Below are 23,511 nucleotides of genomic sequence, written 5' to 3'. Positions count from 1 at the left end.
AGTTCAGTGTCCAAGTGGGTTCCATAGTAATGGGAACAGGGACTGCCTCTGACATGAACTGATTGGCCTGCTCTTTGATCACCTCCCCCTGAGGGGGAGCAGCCTTACCCGGCCACAGAGGAAGACAACGCAGCCACTCCTGATGAGACCTAACAGACTAGGATCAGAAGGAAGAAAAAGAAACCCTCCCCTACCAGTGGACTTGGGGAGGGACATGCGTGGAGAAGGGGGAGAAAGGGAGGGATTGGGAGGGGAGGAGGGAGGGAACTAGAGGGCGGATACAAAGTAAATAAAGTGTAATTAAAAATAAAGTAAAATTTAAATTAAAAAAATAATAAAAATAAAGTGAAAGTTGCTGGGAATAGACAGCCCCACATGTGTACCAGGTCCTCATGAGCCTGGGTTGATCAGTATTTGAAAAATTTTAGCAAATTTTTGATTTGGAGATAGTCCAACAATCTTAACTAAATACATTATCACTATGGGCAGCAATGACTACAAGTTTTGAATTTCATTGTAAACGCTCATGGGGGAAAAATGAGAGGTTTAATGAAGTATGACAGATATCCACTACTGATACAAAAAAAAAAAAGTTATTTCTGCGTGACTAGGTGATGTTACTTTTCTCTTCAGTGACATTGCTGGGAGCTGGGCATGGTGGCCTGTAATCCCATCACTCAGGGAGGCAGAGGCAGGCTGATCTCTGTGAGTTCGAGGCCAGCCTGGTTTACAAAGCTGTCCTGGACAGCCAAGGCTACACAGAGAAACCCTGTCCCGAACCCCACCCCTACCCCCCCCAAAAAAAAAGTAGAAAGAAAGAAATTACCTGTTGGGTGACAAAATTTTTCCTGGGGAGATGAAGCATACTTCTCACCCCAAATAGGAAACCCGCAATATACCAAAGACCAAAGTATGGTTACCCCAAAAGTCCAACTCGGTGAACCAATGAATTGCATTGTCAGTATTTATAGAAATATGGTGAGGCATTACAGGAGAACACTCAAAGACATGTGCTGGGCGACAGCTCACAGAAGCTGGGAGCCTGGAGCACACAGCACAGCCTGCAGGCAGCTCAGCAGATGGGAGAGTGGCCTTTCCAGGTGCCGCAGTCCAGCTAAACCTCTTCCTGGTGGCTCTTCTTGTCTGAGAGTCTTCCTTGCTGGGCTCTGCACCCTCGGGCAGGGAGGGGACTGCTGAGTCGGGGAGGGGGGGTTCTGGAAGCTGTGTGGTTGTGGTTGTTGTTTGCCCCACTGTTTAAGGAGTTCCCCTGGACGGCGGCATGTTTGAATCTCAGAAGAGACTACCACAGCATCTCCTTATCCTTTCTTGAAAGCAGTAGGATGGGAGAACTCTACAGCCTTCAGTCTGGAGGGCAGAAAGTTGTGTTGGATTCTTTGTTGCTGTGGTTTCCTGTATTCTCCTCTCCTTTGATGCAGCTTTTGGGGGCTATGATGACCTTTTGATGTTTCTTGGTGGAAATCTTTCATATATGTTCCCCTTCAGACCGCCAAAGATACTCTTTTTCTTTCTAGTTGTGTTCTCACTTGCATAGACCTTAAGAATTAGCATATTGTTGGAATATATTAGCATACATTAAAATATGCATGTTCCGGTATCCCTACTCTCTGACTGGACAAAGTAGTTCACAGGTGATGCCCTTTCATTAAACTGGGGAAACTGATCCCCAGTGAAGGCATCTGCATTTATTAAACTGGACCTTGCCCTGCAGGAAAACCCCATCATTGTGGTGATGGCAAAACTTCGAGTTTTGCAGATGGTTCAACCTAACAGAAGGGGGACTGCCTTTACATTTCTTTATTTCCTAATAAGATGGAGCAGTAAATTGTAATGCTTTCTAAAAAGCTCCTAGAATTTTTGCTGTCCATCAGGTTGAGTTAGATGTCGTCTATGAAGGGCCAGTGAGATAGTAAAGACAATCGCTCCTATTTTACATTTGATAATCTGAGTCAACTGAAGTCCTGGCCCAGGGAGTAAATGTCACAGACAAATTTTAGCTTTTTACATCATTCAGTCGGTATCCTTTCCAACGTTTTCTGTGACTCCCAGCTTTCTAGCATCACCTGACTAGTGTCCTGATTTCATTGAGCCCTAGAATCCTTCAGCTCTTCCTTAAGGAAGCCAGACATGGTGTAACAGATCTCTAATTCCAGCACTTAGGAGGTGGAAATGTGAAGCCACTCCAAAGGTAGCCTGGAATACATAGTGACACTAAGTCTCAAAAACTTCAGTAACCTGAAGAATTTCTATGGAGATCATCCCTCTATTTTGTACATTTCTTTCATGGATTTTGAGCTGCTTTTGCTTGCAGGCGCGCGCACACACACACACACACACACACACACACCAAACCCCTTAGCCCTGCTTTTCTACATGTATAACAACAACAAATACTTCCATGTATAGCATCAACTGCATTTTTTAAAATGAAGCTTTCTTCATGGACAGAGAGCAATGGGTGATGGGCTTTATTTGTGAAGGATTTGGCTGGCTGCAGGCAAGGTATGGGGAGGCGTTCTGTGTATCAGATGGTGTGCTAGAAGACCTCATGGCTCAGCCATAGCTTGGGGCTAACTGTGAGTCAGCATGACCTGGCTTAGGTTTCTTGCGGATGAGAGCTGCTTCCGGTGCTGGGACACAGAGATGCTGCCTAGCTGATGTGAGCCGTGGAAGAAAGCCTCTCAGAACTTTCTGTTTCTATGCACGTGTTTCCACATTTCTTTAGGAGCAATGAGTGTTTGAGATCCTTTCTCATGACTCTGGGCAGAAAGAGCCAAGTGACTTTCCATCCGGAAGATGCAGTTTGGGACCGGAGCCACAGCGAAACTTGGTGCTTAGAGCACATTAGTCTTTTTAGGCTGCTAGAACTGTCTGGGGTCTGAACAAACAGAAAGCATTACAAACAAGACAGAGAGGCTGCTCCAGGAGATGTGGGCAAAGGGAATAAGGGTACGTTGTTACAACTGAAAATATGGGAGGCAGAAATACTAGGACGAATTGATAGAGTCATGGGGTTGGGTTGGCAAGATTATTAAGAGAAGGTTTGATAAGTAGGTATCAGTTGTAAAATTTGTTCTAAACGTAGTCCTTTAGCATTTTTAAATAGCCTTTTATTCTTAAGAGATACTGGACAAATTGCCATCAGTTTTTAACACATCTTGTCACCGGATCTTGCTCAGACTCTGGATGTCAACCTGACAATGCACAGTGCCAACACAGCTCAGAATCTACTGTGCAGCAGGCATTAGTTCGTCTTTACCGTGATGAGAGGAAGCACGTTTTCCATGTTTCATAAAGAAGGAAACCAATTCTCATAAATATTGAAACCTATTTCTGGGGTCCATTAGCCAACAATGGTGTAGTTCTGTCCAGTTGAAAGCTCAGCATTTCTGTTCCACCATGCTTTTTTTGTGAAGCATTTTTATTTATTAACTTAACTGCTGCATTCATTACCTATTAACAAAAATTTTATTGAAACGTTATTCTCTCCCTATAAAACTAGGCCTGTTTTTAAAATTATAGTTTTACTCATATATATTTGGCTTATACTTTAGTTCAAAGGAAAGCAGTGTGTGCTGTGCAAATCCCGTTTTTAATATTGAATAATTGTATTCTCTGGAATTTGAGAAGGCTACATATAATTTTCCCCACAGTTCTTAGGTTATTGTGTGTGCCGTTACTTGGCACAGTCACTGAGCGTGACATCTTTGGTTGTGAAAAGATGGCATTGCTGAAAAGCAGCACCATTGGAATCTCACAATAGTGCCTCTCACTTTGACCCAGTTCATTTTTTCAACGAGTTGCTAACATTTAACTCTGTTTTGTGTTTATAGTTTTATTGGGGTATTGATCGACAGTAACTGTACATATTTAATGTGTGATTTAATATCTGTGAAACATAACTTCAACAAAAATGATGAATATAGCCATTTCTCTCAAAAAAAAGTCCCCTTGTAATGTCATCTGTTTGAAGGAAAAAAAAACACCCATTTATTTCCTCACTCTTGCTTGGTGCAGAGTTTGATCAGAGACTCAGTTGACTGATCTGGACTCCAGCCTTTCCTTAAAGGCACCGTGAAAGTCAGAGTAAATTGTTTTCCTTGTTTGTGTTGGTTTGTTTGTTTGTTTGTTGCCAACCCTTAGTTTTCCTATCTAGCAAAGGAAGGTGTTAGGCCTGATGGTCCTTAAGGCCTCCTACATCTCAAAAAATCCCAGTAAAGCTAGGAGGACAGTGTATTCAGGGTATTGGTTTGTGTCTGATGCTTTTATGTTAGAATGTAGGTGTCCCTAGAGGCAAGGTACCAGCTGGCCTGCTCTGCTACTTCCTACTTTACTGATTGGTTTTCACAAAATTGTTATATTCCTTCTCAGTCTGTTTCACCCTAATGCAAGGTCACTGACCCCTTTTTCCACATTGGTCTTCAAAACACCTATTTCTGAATGTAGAACTGTGCCTTGGGCGACGCTAGATGCTGGGTCCTTGGCAGCACCTGTGTGGTTGGTGTGGCTGAGGACGAGGTCACCAGCTCTGGCTTTCCCGAGCAGTTTGGCCCTTTTTTCGTGAGAGGAAGAGAAGACATGTTGTATCTATGTGTTTCAGGACTGGGGGGAAGGGACGCAGATTGGAGTTTAATTAAAATTCTGATCCCTACTTTGCCTACTTCCTTGCCAAGTCAGCAGCCAACACTTCTGTTTGTGGTTCTGGTGATTCTGCTGCGATGACACAGAGTTGCCTCAGATTCTGGCAAACGTACCTAAAGCGTCAGTATGCTCACCAGGTGCCTCAGGAGAGGTCTGGCTTGGTGCTGCCTTTTGTCTGTTCTTAGAGATACCTGCCCACCACTACCAGGTGTCTTGATAAATAGGGAGCTGTAGGAAGAGCTGGGCAAAAACTTGAACCGGCTACAAACGAGAAACCAAATTCACCACACCATAAAGGTCTTTCCGTAATGCTTGTGTCTTCCAGGTAGCTAAGTGGTGTTTGTGAGGAGGGGGAGCTCAGATTTCTTCTTGGCCAGCCATGAGGTTCTTTCTGCTCTGGTTCTGCGTGCTGTTCCTTCTGGTCTCCAGGTTACGGGCGGTCAGCTTCCCTGAAGACGATGAGCCCCTTAACACTGTTGACTACCACTGTAAGTCACCCAAAGCCATGTCCTCGTTCACAAAGGAAGCCTTTTGTTCGTCTTTTCTCTGTGTGTATTCATTTTCAGCCCCAGAGACAAATTTTAATCTGTCCCTACAGTGTTTTTGCACATTAAATCATCTGCAGTCTCTCCCTAGGCTGTACAGAAACGGAGCCAGTTCTGCTGGGTGCCGTCCTGCAGCAAGCGCATAGATAGGGGTTATATATTTTCAGTGGAAAAGAAAAAGACCATTCGCTGACATTCTCCATCTCATACTAATTCATATTCAAGACCTTAAGAGAGGAATTTAGTTAAAACCCTTCCTACAAGTACTATATACAGCTAATCAATGCTGTCTATTGATTCTTCAGCTCTGTAATCCTGACTGATGGTTTAGCCCATTTTTTACTTGCAGATTCAAGGCAATATCCGGTTTTTAGAGGACGCCCTTCAGGCAACGAATCGCAGCATAGGCTGGACTTTCAGCTGATGTTGAAAATTCGAGACACACTTTATATTGCTGGCAGGTAATTTTCCCTTCGTTGGTTTATTAGATTAAAATTCTTTTCTCTTGTGGTGCTTGCATTAATGTGTCTAGTTCATGAAAAACTAATATGTGATTGTGATCAAGAATTGCAAGTAGCCAAAAATACTCTCCATGAAGAGCGCGCTGGGTACCAGGTACAGGATACCGAGTTTAAAGTCTTCAGAGGCACATCCAGAAATCACACATCATTCTTTTGTCCTAAAGCAGCAGGGAGAAAATCGTTCTTTATTCTTTCCTAACTTAGAATTTTTCAGGCAAATATCAGACATATGCCTATGCTAATGCACAGTCTGTTTGCCCCAAGCATGGAGAGAAGGGCAGCCTTTGCCCTGACTTCAGTGATACACAAAAACATCTCACTAATGAAAAAGGACTGTGTTGACTGTTCAAGTCACAGAAAAGCCAGATGATCTTCAAGTCGCAGTAACAGCAGATCTGTAAAGATGAAATAAGAAACAGGCTAGCATTTATGCCTTCGCGTGATGTGCCTTGTCTGCCTTATTTCCAACAGGGATCAAGTCTATACAGTGAACTTAAATGAAATCCCCAAAGCAGAGGTCATACCAAGCAAGGTGAGCAGCCAGCCACCTTGGGCAAATGTATTCTCACTCCCCCTGAGCTTCAGTAATGCCCCACCCCTCGCCCAAAGTGCATCCGGATAAAACTAAACTTTCATTTTACTTGGTTAATGTAGAAGCTGACATGGAGGTCCAGACAACAGGACCGAGAGAACTGTGCTATGAAAGGCAAACATAAAGTGAGTACGGGGACAGGTTCCTGCTGCATTTCCTCTCTGTGGGCAGCGCGGGAGATGTCTGATCGCCATGTAATTATTTTCCCTTAGGATGAATGTCACAATTTCATCAAAGTGTTTGTCCCAAGAAATGATGAGATGGTTTTTGTGTGTGGTACCAATGCTTTCAACCCGATGTGTAGGTACTATAGGGTAAGTATGTTTGATATGATGATTTTTTTTTCTTCAACTATATTTTCCTTCACTGGTGTGCTATTAGAGCTGAACCTTCTCTGCTGTAACCCAGTGATTTGTTTTATCTCTAATGTTATAAGAGAATACAAAAACAAAAAACAAAACCAGAATCTCTCAAATAGAATCTCAATGTAACTAAAACAATATTGCCTTCAGACAAGTACATTGAACAGATGTGACCCAAGCTTTTTTTATTATTATTATTATTCTCTTGCAGTTGAGTACCTTAGAGTATGATGGGGAAGAAATTAGCGGCCTGGCACGATGCCCATTTGATGCCAGACAAACCAATGTTGCCCTCTTTGCTGGTAAGAAGCTGCTGTGTATTGAATATCAATGATTAATGACACTGAAGGTGCAAAAGAATTGAAAGGAAGAAAAAAAAAAAGAAAAAAGCTCATGCCTTAGAGAGATACTTTGACAGGAGCATTTCCAAGGCTAAAGCCCATGAACAAATTGTTGAGGATCTGTGAAAACACCAGCAGTGTCTCAGTGACTGGAATACGCATTCTCACACGTAGCTGTGTCGTTGACTAATCCACTGACCCTGAAGGCGTTATTTAATTTTTGGTGCTTAGATCCCTCACCTGTAAAATTAGGTAATATCCTAGGACAGCCAGTTGGAGGTTGAGGGTGAGCGCAGGTGTCCTTTGTTGCGCGGCTAATGGTGACAGGTGGAAAACGGCCGAGGGTAGCCATGCTAACGCACCATAGGTAATTATGGTTATTTCACCAAATTATAACTTTGGTTTCAGATGGGAAATTATATTCTGCCACAGTGGCTGATTTCCTAGCCAGCGACGCCGTCATTTACAGAAGCATGGGCGATGGGTCGGCCCTTCGCACAATAAAGTATGATTCCAAATGGATCAAAGGTACCTATGAGGGGCACTGCCGTTTGGGATTGGGGGGATGGTTGGAAGGCTTAAGTGGGAGCAGCAGCCAAAGCCACCAGGAAGCTCAGGGCATGACTTTGAATTGTTCATCTAGGTTAATCACCGCGGTGCCTTGCTTATGAACAGGACGCTGACAGGAGTGAGCAGACTGGGATAAGTTCATCCAGGCAGTTAGGCAAATGGCCAAAGCAAAGCCAGACAACTAGAGACCTCGTTTTCGTGTATCGAAGTGTCAAACTCCAAATGCCTACAACAGAACCCTCCCGTGCCCACAATACTACCCTCCCACCCCCTTTCACCCATTTTGGAGCTTCAGGAGTGAGAACCGATGAATTCATATTTGTAGAGTTTATTTTCATTAAATTCTGAAAATCAGGGGTTTTAAAAACTCTCAATATGAGGTTCTCTTCCCCAGTTAAATAGGCTAATGAATAAATTTGCTGAAACAGAGACCTTTGCTGTAGTGCAGTTCCCTGTAGGCCTTTTTCTTTTTCCTTTTCTTTCTTTCTTTTTTTTTTTTTTTTAACAGTCCATTAGCTGACTTTAGAGACACAGGCTCTTGAAGCTTGATCACACCCATATTGGGACTCCTTGAAACCATTGCTCCAAGTGTAGTTACGCAACATAGCTGGCAGTTGAGACCTTGCAACTAATTGAATCATCCTTTAAGAATGGTTTGTTTTCAATTTTCTTCAGAACCACACTTTCTTCATGCCATAGAATATGGAAACTATGTCTATTTCTTCTTCAGAGAAATCGCCGTGGAACATAATAACTTAGGCAAGGCAAGTATCTGTGCTTGTGCACCATGGACCTGAGCTGCGTGGAATCCCACCCACTTTGGGAGAGCAGTGGCTGCTCTCCTCTCTTGCTTCAGAGCACTCACGTCAGTGCACATAAGGACAAGTAAAGGAGCTGGGTCGCCGCTGGTGCCGCTGACTGCTGGGAAATACCTCCCAATGCCCAGAGTGGGAACAGCTGCCTCCTAGGGCTTTTAGAAGCATTCGTGTTTTTATTTCTATCGCCATAGGAAGTGGAGGCTTCTTTCACCTTTCCAGTGTCGAAGGCAGAATAGAAAATGGGAACCCCTGTTCAACTTAGAGTGTTTCCGTAAGAGCCCGTGTGCTCCTTAAGTGCAGCAAACTCCTCTGTGACCACGTTCAAGGACTGCACATTTTATTAATAATGTGAGAAGCAACAGAGAATGTTAGAGACAGAAGTGCAGTCGTGGTTTTCATTCAACCAGCAAGATAGATAGCTCAGGTCTCAGGAAGCATGTTAGGCAGCCCAGGAAAAACTCTTCACTGCATTCTTACTGTGCGGAAGTGCAGGGGGAAGGCAGCTTGTTCTGAACCAGACGTCCATTTTCTTTTGTTCCGTTTGTTTTTTGTTTGTTTGTTTGTTTTTTTGTTTCTGTCTCTCCCTGGAATAGTGGCATTTTGTTGTGTTCCTCTTCCGTGCTTGTAATCTCACTGCTTGGTGTTTGTCTCTGGGCAGGCTGTGTATTCCCGCGTGGCTCGCATCTGTAAAAACGATATGGGTGGCTCACAGCGGGTCCTTGAGAAACACTGGACTTCCTTCCTAAAGGCCCGACTTAACTGCTCTGTCCCCGGAGATTCCTTTTTCTATTTCGACGTTCTGCAGTCCATCACAGACATAATCCAAATCAACGGCATCCCCACCGTGATTGGGGTCTTCACCACGCAGCTCAACAGGTGGGAACCAGCGGAACCCCGGTCCCCCGACGTGTGCTCCGCGCTCCCTGTCGGGATCGTGCGTGGCCTCCGTTGTCAGCCTCTTCCTCACGGTTTTCTCGCTTTTCAGCATTCCCGGTTCTGCCGTCTGTGCCTTTAGCATGGACGACATTGAGAAGGTGTTCAAAGGGCGGTTCAAAGAACAGAAAACCCCAGACTCCGTTTGGACGGCAGTTCCTGAAGACAAAGTGCCAAAACCAAGGTAAAGAAAAGAGGTTTTCGTATGGAATAAAACTTCTGTGAACCCTGAACCCATGTATCTGTCTGTCTGTCATCCAACCTTCCAGCCCAGCAGGCCATCCCTCTGAGGCAGCCCCACAAAGCCAATAAATGTTATCCTGTTACGCCCTCCCTGTGCCTGTGGCTGTGAAGAGCCCATGGAATTCTGGAAAATAACATTCCTCCTCTGGCCTTGCTGTCACTCCTTCCTCTCCTGGCCTCTTTTCTACAGAATGTGTGCTTGCTCCTTAAGTACGGCATGTGAGAGACGCTGACAGAAGATGACTGTTTTCATTTCAGGCCTGGCTGTTGTGCCAAGCACGGCCTCGCGGAAGCTTACAAAACCTCCATCGACTTTCCGGATGAGACCCTGGCTTTCATCAAATCCCACCCCCTGATGGACGCTGCTGTTCCCCCCATCGCTGATGAGCCCTGGTTCACAAAGACACGGGTCAGGTGAGACTGTAGGGCCTCCAGTCCCAGCCATTTCTCCTGCCACTGGCCTCCTGGTCTGACTCGCCTCTTTCCTCTGCTAGGTACAGGCTGACGGCCATCGAAGTGGACCATTTGGCAGGGCCCTACCAGAACTACACAGTCATCTTTGTTGGCTCCGAAGCTGGCGTGGTGCTTAAAGTTTTGGCAAAGACCAGTCCTTTCTCTTTGAATGACAGTGTGTTGCTTGAAGAGATTGAAGCTTATAACCAAGCCAAGTAAGTATGTTTCAGGAGAACTCTCTTCAGCCCTGCTCAGGAATAACTGGTACATATCTCGTCTGGCCATTTCTTTCAGACTTCTACATTAGCCGTACTTCTTACGGGTTCCGCTCAGGGTTTTATTTCTTCCCGTATTGTCTATCTCCTCTACCGAAGTACCTTCCAGGCTCGTTTGTTTTCGTAAGCCCACTGGGGCAAGGAGGGTGAACAGCTGATGAGTTTAAAAATAAGTCAGCCCTTCTTTCTCACCTGTGGAAAACGAGAACATTTTAGCACCATCTTACCTTGCAGCTCTATTTTGGTACACTGCATGTGGCGCGCTTAGTTGTAAGCCTGCGCTCAGAGAATATACTTAGACTTTATTGAGATAGTGAGGACAGTTAAAGCACATAAGAAATAAGTGAGGACAAGAGGGCACAAGGGACACCCAGAGGCATGGGAGGATTTACACACAGAAAACTTTCCTTCTCACGGTCTTCACAGGTGTAACCCCATTCAACCAGGAAAGCAATTTTAAAGACCTTTTGTCCAGCTTGAAAAGCTGTATCCCATGATTATTATTTCTCAGATCAGGCCCTTGTTTCGGTTGGCTGCCAGATCGTGCCTCCTGTGTAGTCAGTCGATGCAGGCTTGACTTCAGTGTATGTCTTCAAAATGTACCCACGAAATAGGTGCAGCGCAGAGAGTGAGGAGGACAGAAAGGTCGTCTCGTTACAGTTGGACAAAGATCACCATGCTTTATACGTGGCCTTCTCTAGCTGCGTCGTCCGCATCCCCCTCAGCCGCTGTGAGCGCTACGGGTCCTGTAAAAAGTAAGCTCTTCTTTCCTCGTTCATTCTAGCTCTTCTTGCAGTGGCGTAGCTGTGTTAATGAGAACATCCGCATCATAATGTGTTTGGCTTTCTACAGGTCTTGCATTGCATCACGTGACCCGTACTGTGGTTGGTTGAGCCAGGGAGTTTGCGAGAGAGTGACTCCTGGGATGCTGTAAGTACGCTGGACCACGTGGCTATTTTCTTCCCGAGTATCTGCAGCTATAAGTGAATAAATAAAGCTTCCGGTTATACTGCTTTTCTTTTCCTTCCTTTCTTTTTCCGATATGGGGAAAAAAATTTTAAAGAATTTTTTAAATTTTAAAAAAATTTTAAAGAAACTTTGAGAGGGAATGAGATTTAGACACAGCCATCCCTTAGGGCAATAGATTCTGGAGAAAGTTTCATTCCCTCCGATACCCTAGTTAAATGAACAGGTACTTCCCCCAACAAGTGTGTTGAATCGTCGGTGCGTTCTGCTTACTCTCACTAACCAGTCTGTGTTCTCGGCTCTGTCCTGGTGGCCCCTTGTATCTCTATGAAGGCTGTTAACCGAAGACCTCTTTGCTTTCCATAACCACAGCGCTGGAGGATACGAGCAAGACACAGAGTACGGCAACACAGCCCACCTAGGGGACTGCCACGGTAAGACTGACACCTCCCTTCCCTCCGGCTGCCTCCTTTGACTACATTTGCACGTAGACATTATTTTACAACCAGCCTTTGTAGTGACTGGGGACGCATATCACGTAGCATTTTAACTTAAACTTCGCAGAAGCCGAGTTGTTCGGTCGTGGGGGTCTGTTAGAAAAGATTCTGAATTTTTCTTTTCCTTCGCTGTTTGCGCTTTTGTGGGAAAAAAATAAAGCCATCTACGGAAAGGTAGTGTAACCAGTAGACTTTTAGTTTGTAGTCTTTTCTTTTGACTTTTTTTCTATTACTTGGAATTCATGAACTTTTTTGCTTTCTTTCAGTTACTTTTCACTGATTACTTGTTCCTTTAATCCCTTTAGAAAGTTTGCCTACTTCAACTACACCAGATTACAAAATATTTGGCGGTCCAACATCTGGTTAGTTTTTTTTAATTTTTTTGAATTAACAGTCTTTTCTTTCCTTCAGTTCAGCATTTTCAGCCCCCCTTCCCCTCCTTTTGCGCAGTTTGGCAGCCCTTCATTTTTCTGCTTTGACTCATAACCCTCTGAAGGTCCTGAAAGATGTTTTCTTACTCAGCCCTCCACCCGTGTGTAGCATGTTAATGGTTCATCATTGACCAAGGCACATCCTTAAGAAAAGTCAAATGGGTTGACATGTAATTGCATTTCAACTGCACGCCGGCCGCCAGCTTCCTTCTCAACCCTTTGATTTGTGAATGCTTCCTCTGGCCATCTATACCCCCTGGATGACAGAACCGCATAATTTTCCCCTCCTCTCCCCACCTTTCATAAGAACAAGGAATGAACAATACGCATTTTTAAACAAATGTGTATTTCTAAGTTTTAAAGATTTTTTTTTTAATGTTCTGTGGCAACCCCAGGAATCTCTGAATGTTGTTGTGTTCTCAGTGGTGTGAAAGAAGCTTCAGTTGAAAGAAGCTGGATTTTTGATGTACGAAGACGTACAGTGGGGTCTCCGTGCACATCTGTCTGTGTTTGTTTGGAAGTCTCTTCCTGTGACGATCGGATCAAGTCTCTGCTGTGTCTGGAAGCATTTGCTTATATATTCGTGGCAGTCTACTAGGTTTAAGCTGGCAATAGACACAGAAAAGGTTCAGTTGGTGCTTCTAGGGTCCACATCAGTTCCATCCCTCGGGGGAGAAAAGGAAGACCTCTGTCATGTACCAGATACTGCATGGTATTCAGTGCGTAAATACCATGGCTTGTGCAGGAGTTACTGCTAACTCTTCAGAAGGGACTCCCCAGGCGTTTCAGAGAACACGGCAGGGTTTGTGCTGCGCTGTGGAGCTCTCAGCGCAGCAAGAAACCTACAAGTGGACAGGGGACCCTGGAGAAGCAGAATGGCCTCTTAGGAAGAGCTGGTTTATCGGGTCCAGAGCCAAGTGTTTCCTTGGCCTTGACCAGGTATTTTCTAAATGTGATTCTGTTATAGCTTCTCTGGTGAAGGGAGGCTAACCATTCACAGAAGTCCTCCACACAGTACACGTTACAGATAAATTAAATGCTCCCCGAGAGCTGGCTGGAGAGAGCAGTCAGCCTGAGTTGGGACTTGTGTTACATTTCCATGAGGAAGCTTCAGCAGGAAAGTTCAAGTGTTTTGTTTTGTTTTGTTTTGTTTTGTTTTTACTTTTGAAATCTGCATAATATATCTTTGTTGTCAATTATAAGTTTTTATTCTTCTCTTGCAAGAAAAGGATTTGGTCTAGTTTCCCTGAAGGGGCTTTTACAAAATCCTGAGACAGGATTTCTCAGAACCTTTACTTGACTTTAAAATGCGAGGAAGCAATCAGAAAAGTCTTCTTGACGCTAGCCGTGTTAATGGACATCTGTTTGCCACCACAGACATGGAGGTACCCTCATCTTCTGTGGCCACTCTGGCAAGTAGCCCAGAGATCACATCTAAAGTGATTGATACCCGGAGACCTAAACTGACGAGCTCCCGGAAATTTGTAGTTCAAGATGACCCAAACACTTCTGATTTTACTGATACTATATCAGGTATCCCAAAGGGTAAGGCCTGGCCAGGCACCTCATCTCTTACTGCATGGAAACCTGATCCCTAGCCTGGCTCTCAGAGGTGAAACTTAATAGAACTGCAGATGCCTTCCTCCAGCCCCACCAGCCACGGTGACTCTGCTCTCCTGTGGTTTACGTCCGAGTGCATTCCTGCCCAAGACATGGCTCCTGCAACAGCCACTCAGACGGTCTAATCTGTGTCGGTTTCTGCCTGACCGCTGAGAGCCCACAGAATATCAGAGAATTGTGAGGGTCACCCTCACAATATCAAAAACAACAAACGCTCACTGATGACAAATATCCTGTTACCAGCTAGTCTATGTCAGAGGCTTCTCAGCCCCCTTCTTAGCTGCAGCTGTGGATGTAATGCGGGAAGGAAACGTGGGGTGACAAGTCACTCAAATGCCACAGCAGCAAAGCAGGACATAGTACTTGCCCATAATTACTTACAGTCCATAATAGATGAAGCTAAAAAAGCTGCCTGATCAATTTGCTTATTAGATTTAATACTCTAGAAAAAAACAAAAGTCCCCTTGTGTATAAGCTATGGTATCAGGTTTCCAGTCAGTTCTTATGGCACTGCCTTGTCATTTATGATTTACTTCTGTTGATTTTTTTCATATTTTCATTGCAAACAATTTTATAATCATTATTTCTGTTTTGATTTTTTTTTTTTCAGTAATACCATTTCTTTGTTCTTTTCTCTCCTGGTCTTTCACAATGCCATTAAATTCCACAACCTTGACAGCTGATTAAAACCAACTAATATTCAAAGACCTTAGTACTAACTTAGCTCCAGGGACCCTTCCCATTCCCTCTGACTCAGTTATTCTGGGATAGCCGAAGGTATAACATATAACAGACTGAGAACCTCCTAATCTGACATTTCTCTAATCGATTGTTAGATGTCTGTGGTTGCATTAAAATTTCCAATAATTACAAACTAACTCACTCTTCACTTTCTAGGTCTAATTTAAGTATTTCTCAAATACCTCCAGATAATTTTAATGATATTCTTAAACTAATATATAGATTATTTTCTTACATTGTCCGGTTTTCTTACATAGTAGATACTTCACGAATATTTCATCCCAAGATGAAATTTCAAAACAGAACGTGAAAACAAATGCACAAGTGTACTTAACACTGACCAAGCTCTTGCTTTCAGTTTGTGACCAGTTACGTTTTTGTCCTAGTTAACACAACTGTTTTAGCATAGCTATATTTACTGTGATGTGTGTTTTTGTTAATTCAGACATTTCCTTAACCCCAGCAGCAATTCTTTAATCCTGGTTTAGGAATTAGGTGAGACTCAGAAGGTAAATGTTTTCTGAAATGTTCTAACTCTGCTCTTTAGATAGAAACTCTAACAACTGTTTCTTTAAGAGAGATTGGAGGAAAGGAGAGAAAAATATATACTAATGGAAGATTAGGGATATCTTGACTTTTGCAGCAAGCATATATGTTTCTGGAGATTTTATTGTGATTTCAGGGGGTGGAAAGACTGAAATTCTGGGATCTGCTTGATCCTGTAAGCTAGAAAAAGCTGGAAAGTTTGAATGTAGTATTGGTTCATTATTTTATATTTAATTTCTTTAAAGCACTTCGCTCAGAGTTCCCGCATGTCTGTTACAGGCGTTCGGTGGGAAGTTCAGTCAGGAGACTCCAACCAGATGGTCCATATGAATGTCCTCATCACATGCGTGTTCGCAGCCTTTGTGCTGGGTGCGTTCATTGCGGGAGTGGCTGTGTACTGCTACCGGGACATGTTTGTCCGGAAGAACAGGAAGATCCATAAAGATGCCGAATCGGCCCAGTCGTGCACAGACTCCAGCGGGAGCTTTGCCAAGCTCAACGGGCTCTTTGACAGCCCCGTCAAGGAGTATCAGCAGAACATCGATTCTCCTAAACTCTACAGCAACCTGCTGACCAGTCGGAAGGAGCTGCCCCCCAGCACGGATACCAAATCCATGGTCATGGACCATCGAGGCCAGCCTCCAGAGCTGGCTGCACTCCCCACACCGGAATCCACACCCGTACTCCACCAGAAGACCCTGCAGGCCATGAAGAGCCACTCCGACAAGGCCCACGGCCACGGTGCTTCAAGGAAAGAACATCCCCAGTTCTTTCCTTCTAGTCCTCCGCCCCATTCCCCGTTAAGCCACGGGCATATCCCCAGTGCCATTGTTCTTCCAAACGCCACTCACGACTACAACACATCATTCTCAAACTCCAATGCTCACAAAGCTGAAAAGAAGCTTCAGAGCGTGGATCACCCTCTTACGAAGTCGTCCAGCAAGAGGGAGCACCGGCGTTCCGTAGATTCCAGAAATACCCTCAACGACCTCTTGAAGCATCTAAATGACCCAAACAGTAACCCCAAAGCCATCATGGGAGAAATCCATATGGCCCATCAGACCCTCATGCTGGACCCAGTGGGCCCTATGTCTGAGGTCCCACCCAAGGTCCCCAACCGGGAGGCATCTCTGTACTCCCCTCCCTCCACACTCCCCAGAAATAGTCCAACCAAGAGAGTCGATGTCCCCACCACTCCTGGGGTCCCAATGACTTCTCTGGAAAGACAGAGGGGTTACCACAAAAACTCCTCGCAGAGGCACTCTATATCTGCTGTGCCCAAAAACTTAAACTCACCCAATGGTGTTTTATTATCCAGACAGCCGAGTATGAACCGTGGGGGATATATGGCCACCCCCACAGGGGGGAAGGTGGACTATATTCAGGGGACACCAGTGAGTGTCCATCTGCAGCCTTCCCTCTCCAGACAGAGCAGTTACACCAGTAACGGCACCCTCCCGAGGACGGGACTAAAGAGGACACCATCCTTAAAACCTGACGTGCCACCAAAGCCTTCCTTTGTTCCTCAGACCACATCCGTCAGACCACTGAACAAATACACTTACTAGGGCCTCAAGTGTGCTATCCCCGTGTGGCTTTATCCTGTCCCTGCTGTTGAAAGGAAGCTGTGAGGGTACCTTAAGACAAGATACCTGCTTGTATTTTAGGAGAGACAAGTAGCCAAAGAAACTCTGTAACTTTGGTAACATCAGAACTTGGCAGATGGAGCTACCCCAGCAAGGCTTCTGTGTGCTTGCCTGAATCAAAGGGAGGTGCTGGTCATTCCATTTCTTTTGTTCGGAGCTGAAGGGGTGTATAGCCCGGAAGGGCTCCCTTCAGCAGCGTAAAGAGTTGATACAGTACTCAGAAGACTGAACAAATACTTGAAAATGGGTTCAATTTAGACTGCCATTATTGTGGTCTTCCCATTAAATGTGAACATTTTAATATGTATGCATTCACCTTGCCTCTTGCACAAATGTCAAAATGGAAAGATGGGAATGTCTCAGAACAAAACGAGCTTGTAGATTACCAAGCAGTTTGCTAAAAATTCAATCTTTGACCCAAACTGTAGCAATTTTTTTTTCATGTGTGGCACTGTTCCTTTTTTTTTAATGCCACCAACAAACTGTGTTAAGAGACGTGTATGTGTGCATGTGTGTGTGTGTATGTGTGTGTGTGTGTGTGTGTGTGTGTGAGAGAGAGAGAGAGAGAGAGAGAGAGAGAGAGAGAGAGAGAGAGAGAGAGAGATGTACCCATTAGGATTTATTTAGGTGCCCATTGCATCTTTTTATACTATGGAGTTGTTTACACTAAGCATGACTGAAAAAGAACTAACTTCCTCCCACCAGTCCATTGTCTTCAGCTCCGATAAAGGAATAGTCAAGGCTTCTTTGACTGTCAGCTGATTAACGTAACCTATGTGGTACCCAATGTCAGAACATTTAAGAGTTATAAGTAACTTTGTGCTGCTATCTCATCAGAACTTCTGTTCCAGCCTTGCTAGCTTAAGAAGTTAGAGAAACTAAGAGGTATCCTTGACGTATCTACCAGTATTCAGTAGTAACATTTACCTGTCCACTGTGAATCAAAGCCCAAGGCACGCTATCTAACCCTGGACACACAAGTGTTTTTCTTTTTCTTTCTTTCTTTCTTTCTTTTTTTTTTTTGACTGTGTTGTTTTATTTAATTTCCCACATAGTACAAATTTTCTTCTGTCCACCCTTCCTGCCCGCCCCCTCAAGGCAAGAGAAAAACACAACAGAGGACAAAAGAAAGAGAAGAGGAATTACAATAGGCTTAGCAGGGGAAGGCCTGAGCAGCTGTCAGTGGTGGTACCCTCTAGGCCTGCTCTCTGAGGACTCTTCCCCCAGTCCCGCAGGCGATGACAGTGAACTGTAAATATCACATGTGAGTTTACCTGAATCTGTGCATTTTGTGCCTTATTCACGAGAGTGGTAGAGGTTCTGCAGTATGTCGAGTATTTCCACTAGAGCGCATCATTTCCCATGTGCCAGTTGTAAATGTTTTTCAGCCAGCACCTGAAGACTCCTCACAGTCATACAGCAACCTAGAGCGATTTGTTGAACAACGCCCCCCCCCTTCGCCCCCAGGATCAGAAGTAGCATCCGCCCTTGCCATGATAAACATTCCACCCCCTGCTCTTCTGATAATGCGAAGTGAGATGAGGGTTCCCAGGGAACGTGGCACCTGCGGAAGCCATGCCTAGGGTCATTTCTCCGTAGCTTGGCAGAGCCTGCTGATGGCTGATGGTGTGTAGCCTAACGACAACTTTGGTTAACCCATGCACATTGCCCAGTCATTGACCCAAACTACTCTAGAAAGTACCACAGCCAAGGAAGGCTCCTGACCCAGCCAGGTAAAGTTCAAGTGAGACCTTAGGAAATGACTATGGTATGTGTCACTTGGGGGAGGATGGGGTGCAAAACACCAGATAATTTTTATACGGAATGTAGAGTACCGATGCACTTGGTCTTTTCCTTCAAGAACTTTCTTTTCTATGGAAAAAAAAAAAAAATGATTCCCTGCGATCTCTTGGAAGCTCAAAAGCTGAAACCCCTGTTTTCAAACCACTTCAGCTTTGCAACTAAAATATTACAGTTTAATCAATTAAACCAACCAACAGCAAGCACTACGCATCTGCCACCAACAGCGGGTTTGCATTTACCTTACCAATATTAATCCCAGCGTGGTAACTCTGTGTGACCCCCATAACATGTTGTAACATTGTGCTGCCTTAGAGTCTGTACTGTGAGTTCTTTCAGTATTTATGTTGAAATTTCTAACATGGATTCTAGTCTCTGTTAATTTAATTTTAAATGCTTTATCCATTTGTGCAAAGGTAAACACAGATTGTATCTTTTTTAATGGTACGGCATAAAAAAAAAAATAACCCTAAAGTGAAGTGTCTCTATACTGTTTTATAGAGTACTTTAACGTGTGTAGATATCTTGTAAACTTGTATTGTGGATGTATAAATAATATGTACTTTGGGTTTTTAACACCGCATGTAAAGTCAAAATAAAATATCCAAGTCATTACATTCTGCCTTTTGACATTTAAGAGGTTTACACTGCATCGTGATTTTACGTTGGTCATGCTGTATTTATTTCAGAGTCTAGAAACATTCTTAACCTGAAATATTTGTTACTTTATGCTCCCATTCTGTCCTTGGAAGACCGTGTTGAAGTAAAAAAAAAAAAAAAAAGTGGTTCAGAAAGTCACATGGCCTGTAGCCCCTGCATCCACAGGCAGATGCTTATCTTGTACCTTGTTCCAATTCAGAGTTTACGCTTTGTGGGTTGGGGAGGTGGCTCAGTGGATAGAGTGCTTAATATGAAGTCATGAGGACCGGAGTTAGAACCCTTGGCACTCTAAACTTAGCACAGCAGCACTTTGTAAGACCCATGCTCCCAACAGATGGGAGGCAGAGACAGAAAAACCATCCCCCCAAAAAAACCCGACCAGTTTCTCTAGTGTAGGTTGGGGTGAGCAAGAGACCCTGTCTCACACATGGTGGAAGATGGTCCAGGGATGCCCAAGGTTGTCCTCTGATCTCCACAAACGCACTGGGACATACACGCATGGACACACACGGGTGAAAACCACAGAGGTGCCACCCGGAGAACTCATGAAACTGTGAGCACATATTTTAGTGCAGAATTATACCGGCAGACTTTTCTTGCTATTAGATGTGTAGAAGGCCTCCACCCATTGTAAGATAGGAGATGAATTCCCTAATATAGTGGGAAGTAAAAGTAGGATTCTGTGTCATTTCTCTTGGCTTGTAACTAGCTGGGGGGTTAGTCAACAGTGGCCTTCATGGTTCTACAACCCCCACACACACCACCCCGCTGCCTGTTTGGTTCCAGCAGCTACTCCCAGCCAAAGCCTACCGGCAGCTCCTCTAAGACCTTTGAGTACTTCAGTAGCATCTTAGGCAGAGGAGCAGGCATTGACATATACCATCTAGGGTCTCGCCCTTTCATGGGGTTAGAGACATCTGTGCTAGAGCATCAGTTCTGTGGAACAAGTTCCCTTTCACTCCCGTTACAGCATGCAACAGTCCAGAGAGATGAGGAATGGCAGAAATCTGGCCTAAGGTAGAGCTCAGTCAAGCGCTCACCTAGTGTGCGGGTAGCTGAGTTTCCATTCCCATCAATGCATAAGGTGAGTGTGGCTCCATGCCTGCAGCCTTGGTGCTTGGGAGCTGTAGGCAAGATGATCAGAAATTCAAGACAAGCTTTGTCTACACAGTAGGGTCAAGGCTAGCCTAAGCCAAGTGAGACTGTCTCAAAAAGAAAAAAAAAAATCTTTTCAAAATAAGTTTGTGAAAAGTATAATTGTTCACTTTTGTAGCTAGCAGCTCTGCAGCTGCATATGACATTCTGAAAGCCCCCATCCAGCACTGAGTCAGGAAGTCATTGTGTTTCTGAAACGCACATGTAAGAGTCTGTTTGTAGCTCCATTTGGGCAAGTTGTTGGAGAGACGTAATGTTAGCACTGCATTACCCCTACGGACAGTAGTTTTTTCTAGGTCTATTTGGTACTTCTTTCTGAAAGCGCATCCTTTCTCCACCTCTTTTCATAGAAGTTCCTAGCTGTTTCCATCATAAGCATCCAGAGTGTTTAAAGCAGGCTGCAGACTGAAAAGTAAATCCTGCTTTCCTTTTCTGGGGATTTATAGTTCCTCCAGGTGGATAGCCTGATCCCCTTGGAGAGCAGTACAGCAGAGAAACCTGGAGATGTTTCAGAGAATACATTGTTAAGCTACAAAGTAAAGGCAAAGTACCCAAGCCAGAACACCCATGCTCCTGTCCCGGAGCACATTGGCTTAAAGTCCTCTAGGGAGTGGAAGCATTGAAGACCAATGGGGCACTGGAAATGCTGACACAGACTAAGGACAGAGAGAGGAGAGAGAGAGCATCTTTAAAGTCAGACAGTGACATGGTGTCTTAAATACTGATCTGGCACCAGAGGCATTCACTTCCCTGGCATCTGAGAGGGGACCACTTTCCATTCTCTGCTGCATTCTCTTCCATCATCTTCCTTAGACTGGCAAAGAACACTGTTTCCAAAGAGCCCACCATCTCTGGCTGAAGAACTACAGGTCTGACTCTAACTCTATGGCTTGAACAACTAGGCCATTCCACCCCTCTCAGCTTAAGCCATCTCATTTCTGAACAGAGACCGTTTGGCATTTATTTCTCTGACAGTTCTATAGTCTCTGTCAGCTCTGCAATTCCATTTCTTATTTTATGAATGCCGAGCTTAAATATTACTCATTTCTTAGCGTGGTTTGTAGGGCCATTTACGGATGTATGAGGCCTGTTGCCTGTTAGATGTGCAATATATGTGAGATTAGCAATAAAATAAGGCATGATAAACAATGCACTTTAAGCTATTTAACTTGAATCTATATTTGATGTTTAATCTTTTTGCATATATAGCATGTTAAACGCTTAAATCTTTGTCAGTGTTTCGATCTTTACCAGATAGCTTTCATGCCATAAACAACAAGGAATGAACCTAGAGCAATATCAATCTAACTCATGGATGCTTTGTGGAAGGGGTGAAGGGAGGGGTTGGGTAATGTTCCGGACGTTCAGACCATGAGTCAACTAGAATTCACATACAAACGAAAATGGCATATTTCTACACCTTGTCTTAGGATATAATTCTTTTTAAAATTAGGTATTGATTGTACAATGATTAATCTCTGGAACACTTTCAGACTCTTTATGCTGGGTTCATATAGTGAAGGGAAGCATAAAATACAGTGCCATCATATGTAGGCACTATTTCCTGGGGCTTTGGAGCCCTATTTAGTCAATCCTTAGAACTTTTAGATTAATTTTTTGTTTTTATTCTTTACATGCATTATATCCATACCTCCCTGCAACCCCTACCCCTCTCCCTCAAATCCACTCCTCCGTTCCTTCAGGGAAAAATAAAAGAGAAGCCCTCCCAGAGATATCAACCAAACAGCATAACATTAGAATAAGGCTAGGCATGAACTCTCCTATCAAGACTAGATGAGGCGACCCAGTAAGAGGAAAAGGGTTCCAAGCACAGGCAAAAGTGTCAGAGTTATGCCCCACTCCTAGTATTCAGGGTCCCACAAGAACACCAAGCTACACAAACATAATGTGTAGACAGAGGACCTAGCTCAGACTCTTACAGGGTCCATGTTTGTTTCTTCGTTCTCTGCGAGCCCCCGTGAGCCCTACTTAGCTGATTCTAGGGGGCATCTTTCCCTGGTGTTCTCAGCCCCTCCCTGTCTCCTGCAGGCTTCCCATGGCTCTGCCTAGTGTTTGGTTGTGGGTCCCTGCATCTGCTCCCATCATTTGCTGCATGATGCCTTCTGATGGTGCTTGAGCTAGACACTGATCTAGGAGTATAGAAAATATCATTAGGAATCATGCCATTAACTTTTTTTATTTCTCTTTTGTCAGTCATATTTGCTTCTATCCTGGGTCTCTGGGTTGCTCAGCCTCTGGTTCCTGGCCATCTGGCATGTCAGGCATGGGCTCCCCTCTTGTGGAATGGACCTCAAATTGGACCAGTCATTGGTTGGCCACTCTCACAAGTTCTGTGCCACCATTACCCCCAGCACACCTTTCAGGCAGGTTATATTGTAGGTCAAAGGTTTTATGGCCGGCTTGATGTCCTGGTCTCACTGTTGGAAGTCTTGTAGAAGATGGCCATTCGGGGTCCTGCATTCTCTACTAGGAGACCTTGCCAGAGTCACTCTTGTAGATTCCTGGGAGTTTGCTCTGCATTAGGTTTCTACATCACCTCCCAAATCCCCACCCCCACCCTGTTCCAGCTATTTCTCCCAGTACTCTCTCCTTTCATCCTCCCCAATCCCTGGACCTTCTGTTCCTTTCCCCACCCACATCCAGAGTACCAGCACCAGCAAAATCTATTCTATTTCCTCTTCCCAGGGAGATCCGTGCATCCCCCCTTGAGCTTTCATTGCTACGTAGACTCTCTGGGTCTATGGAGGGTAGCCTGAGCTAATGTCCACTTAAAAATGAGTATATAACATGTTTGTATTTCTGGATCTGGGTTACCTCACTTAAGATGTTTGGTTGTTTTGTTTATTTCTAGATTCATCTATTTGCCTGCAAATTTCATGATGTCATTGTTTTTAACAGCTGATTAATACTCCATTGTGTAAAAAAATACCACATTTTTTTTCTCCATTGTTTGTTGAAGGACATATAGATAGATTGTTTTCAATTTTCTGGCTATTATGAATTTAGAGCTGCAATGAACGTAGTTGAGCAAGTGTCTCCCTGTGGTATCATGGAGCATCTTTTCGGTATATGCCCAAGAGTGGTACAGCTGAGTCTTGAGGTAGATTGATACCCAA

At 44.3% G+C, this 23,511-nt stretch overlaps 1 protein-coding gene and 1 long non-coding RNA gene across 18 annotated transcripts in view; one reads left to right on the top strand and one right to left on the bottom strand.

The window, feature by feature from the left end:
• The window catches only part of Sema6d (semaphorin 6D), a 558,098-nt gene extending 538,922 nt beyond the window's left edge, over positions 1 to 19,176 (top strand). For 7 of the 17 annotated variants that reach the window (XM_060371734.1, XM_060371732.1, XM_060371733.1 and 4 more), the window contains 18 exons: positions 4,985 to 5,147; positions 5,554 to 5,665; positions 6,197 to 6,257; positions 6,380 to 6,442; positions 6,530 to 6,631; positions 6,891 to 6,981; positions 7,429 to 7,548; positions 8,266 to 8,354; positions 9,067 to 9,284; positions 9,394 to 9,525; positions 9,843 to 9,998; positions 10,079 to 10,252; positions 10,927 to 11,067; positions 11,165 to 11,242; positions 11,612 to 11,712; positions 12,081 to 12,137; positions 13,584 to 13,751; positions 15,393 to 19,176. In XM_060371734.1, coding sequence (XP_060227717.1) covers positions 5,039 to 5,147; positions 5,554 to 5,665; positions 6,197 to 6,257; positions 6,380 to 6,442; positions 6,530 to 6,631; positions 6,891 to 6,981; positions 7,429 to 7,548; positions 8,266 to 8,354; positions 9,067 to 9,284; positions 9,394 to 9,525; positions 9,843 to 9,998; positions 10,079 to 10,252; positions 10,927 to 11,067; positions 11,165 to 11,242; positions 11,612 to 11,712; positions 12,081 to 12,137; positions 13,584 to 13,751; positions 15,393 to 16,681 — 3,261 coding nt within the window. In that variant the 5' untranslated portion in view covers positions 4,985 to 5,038 and the 3' untranslated portion in view covers positions 16,682 to 19,176. The remainder of the gene's footprint in view (positions 1 to 4,984; positions 5,148 to 5,553; positions 5,666 to 6,196; positions 6,258 to 6,379; positions 6,443 to 6,529; positions 6,632 to 6,890; positions 6,982 to 7,428; positions 7,549 to 8,265; positions 8,355 to 9,066; positions 9,285 to 9,393; positions 9,526 to 9,842; positions 9,999 to 10,078; positions 10,253 to 10,926; positions 11,068 to 11,164; positions 11,243 to 11,611; positions 11,713 to 12,080; positions 12,138 to 13,583; positions 13,752 to 15,392) is intronic. The other 10 variants (XM_021631308.2, XM_021631310.2, XM_021631309.2 and 7 more) reach the window with 10 other exon arrangements.
• Positions 11,063 to 23,511, bottom strand: part of LOC132649017 (uncharacterized) — a 49,652-nt gene continuing 37,203 nt past the window's right edge. Inside the window, exon 5 of the long non-coding RNA XR_009587406.1 lies at positions 11,063 to 11,289. This is a non-coding gene — a long non-coding RNA (uncharacterized LOC132649017). The remainder of the gene's footprint in view (positions 11,290 to 23,511) is intronic.

Source organism: Meriones unguiculatus, chromosome 18 (assembly GCF_030254825.1).
Source record: "Meriones unguiculatus strain TT.TT164.6M chromosome 18, Bangor_MerUng_6.1, whole genome shotgun sequence".
NCBI lineage: Eukaryota > Metazoa > Chordata > Mammalia > Rodentia > Muridae > Meriones > Meriones unguiculatus.
Note: the sequence above shows the minus strand (reverse complement) of the source record. Positions and strands in the feature narration are given on the sequence as shown.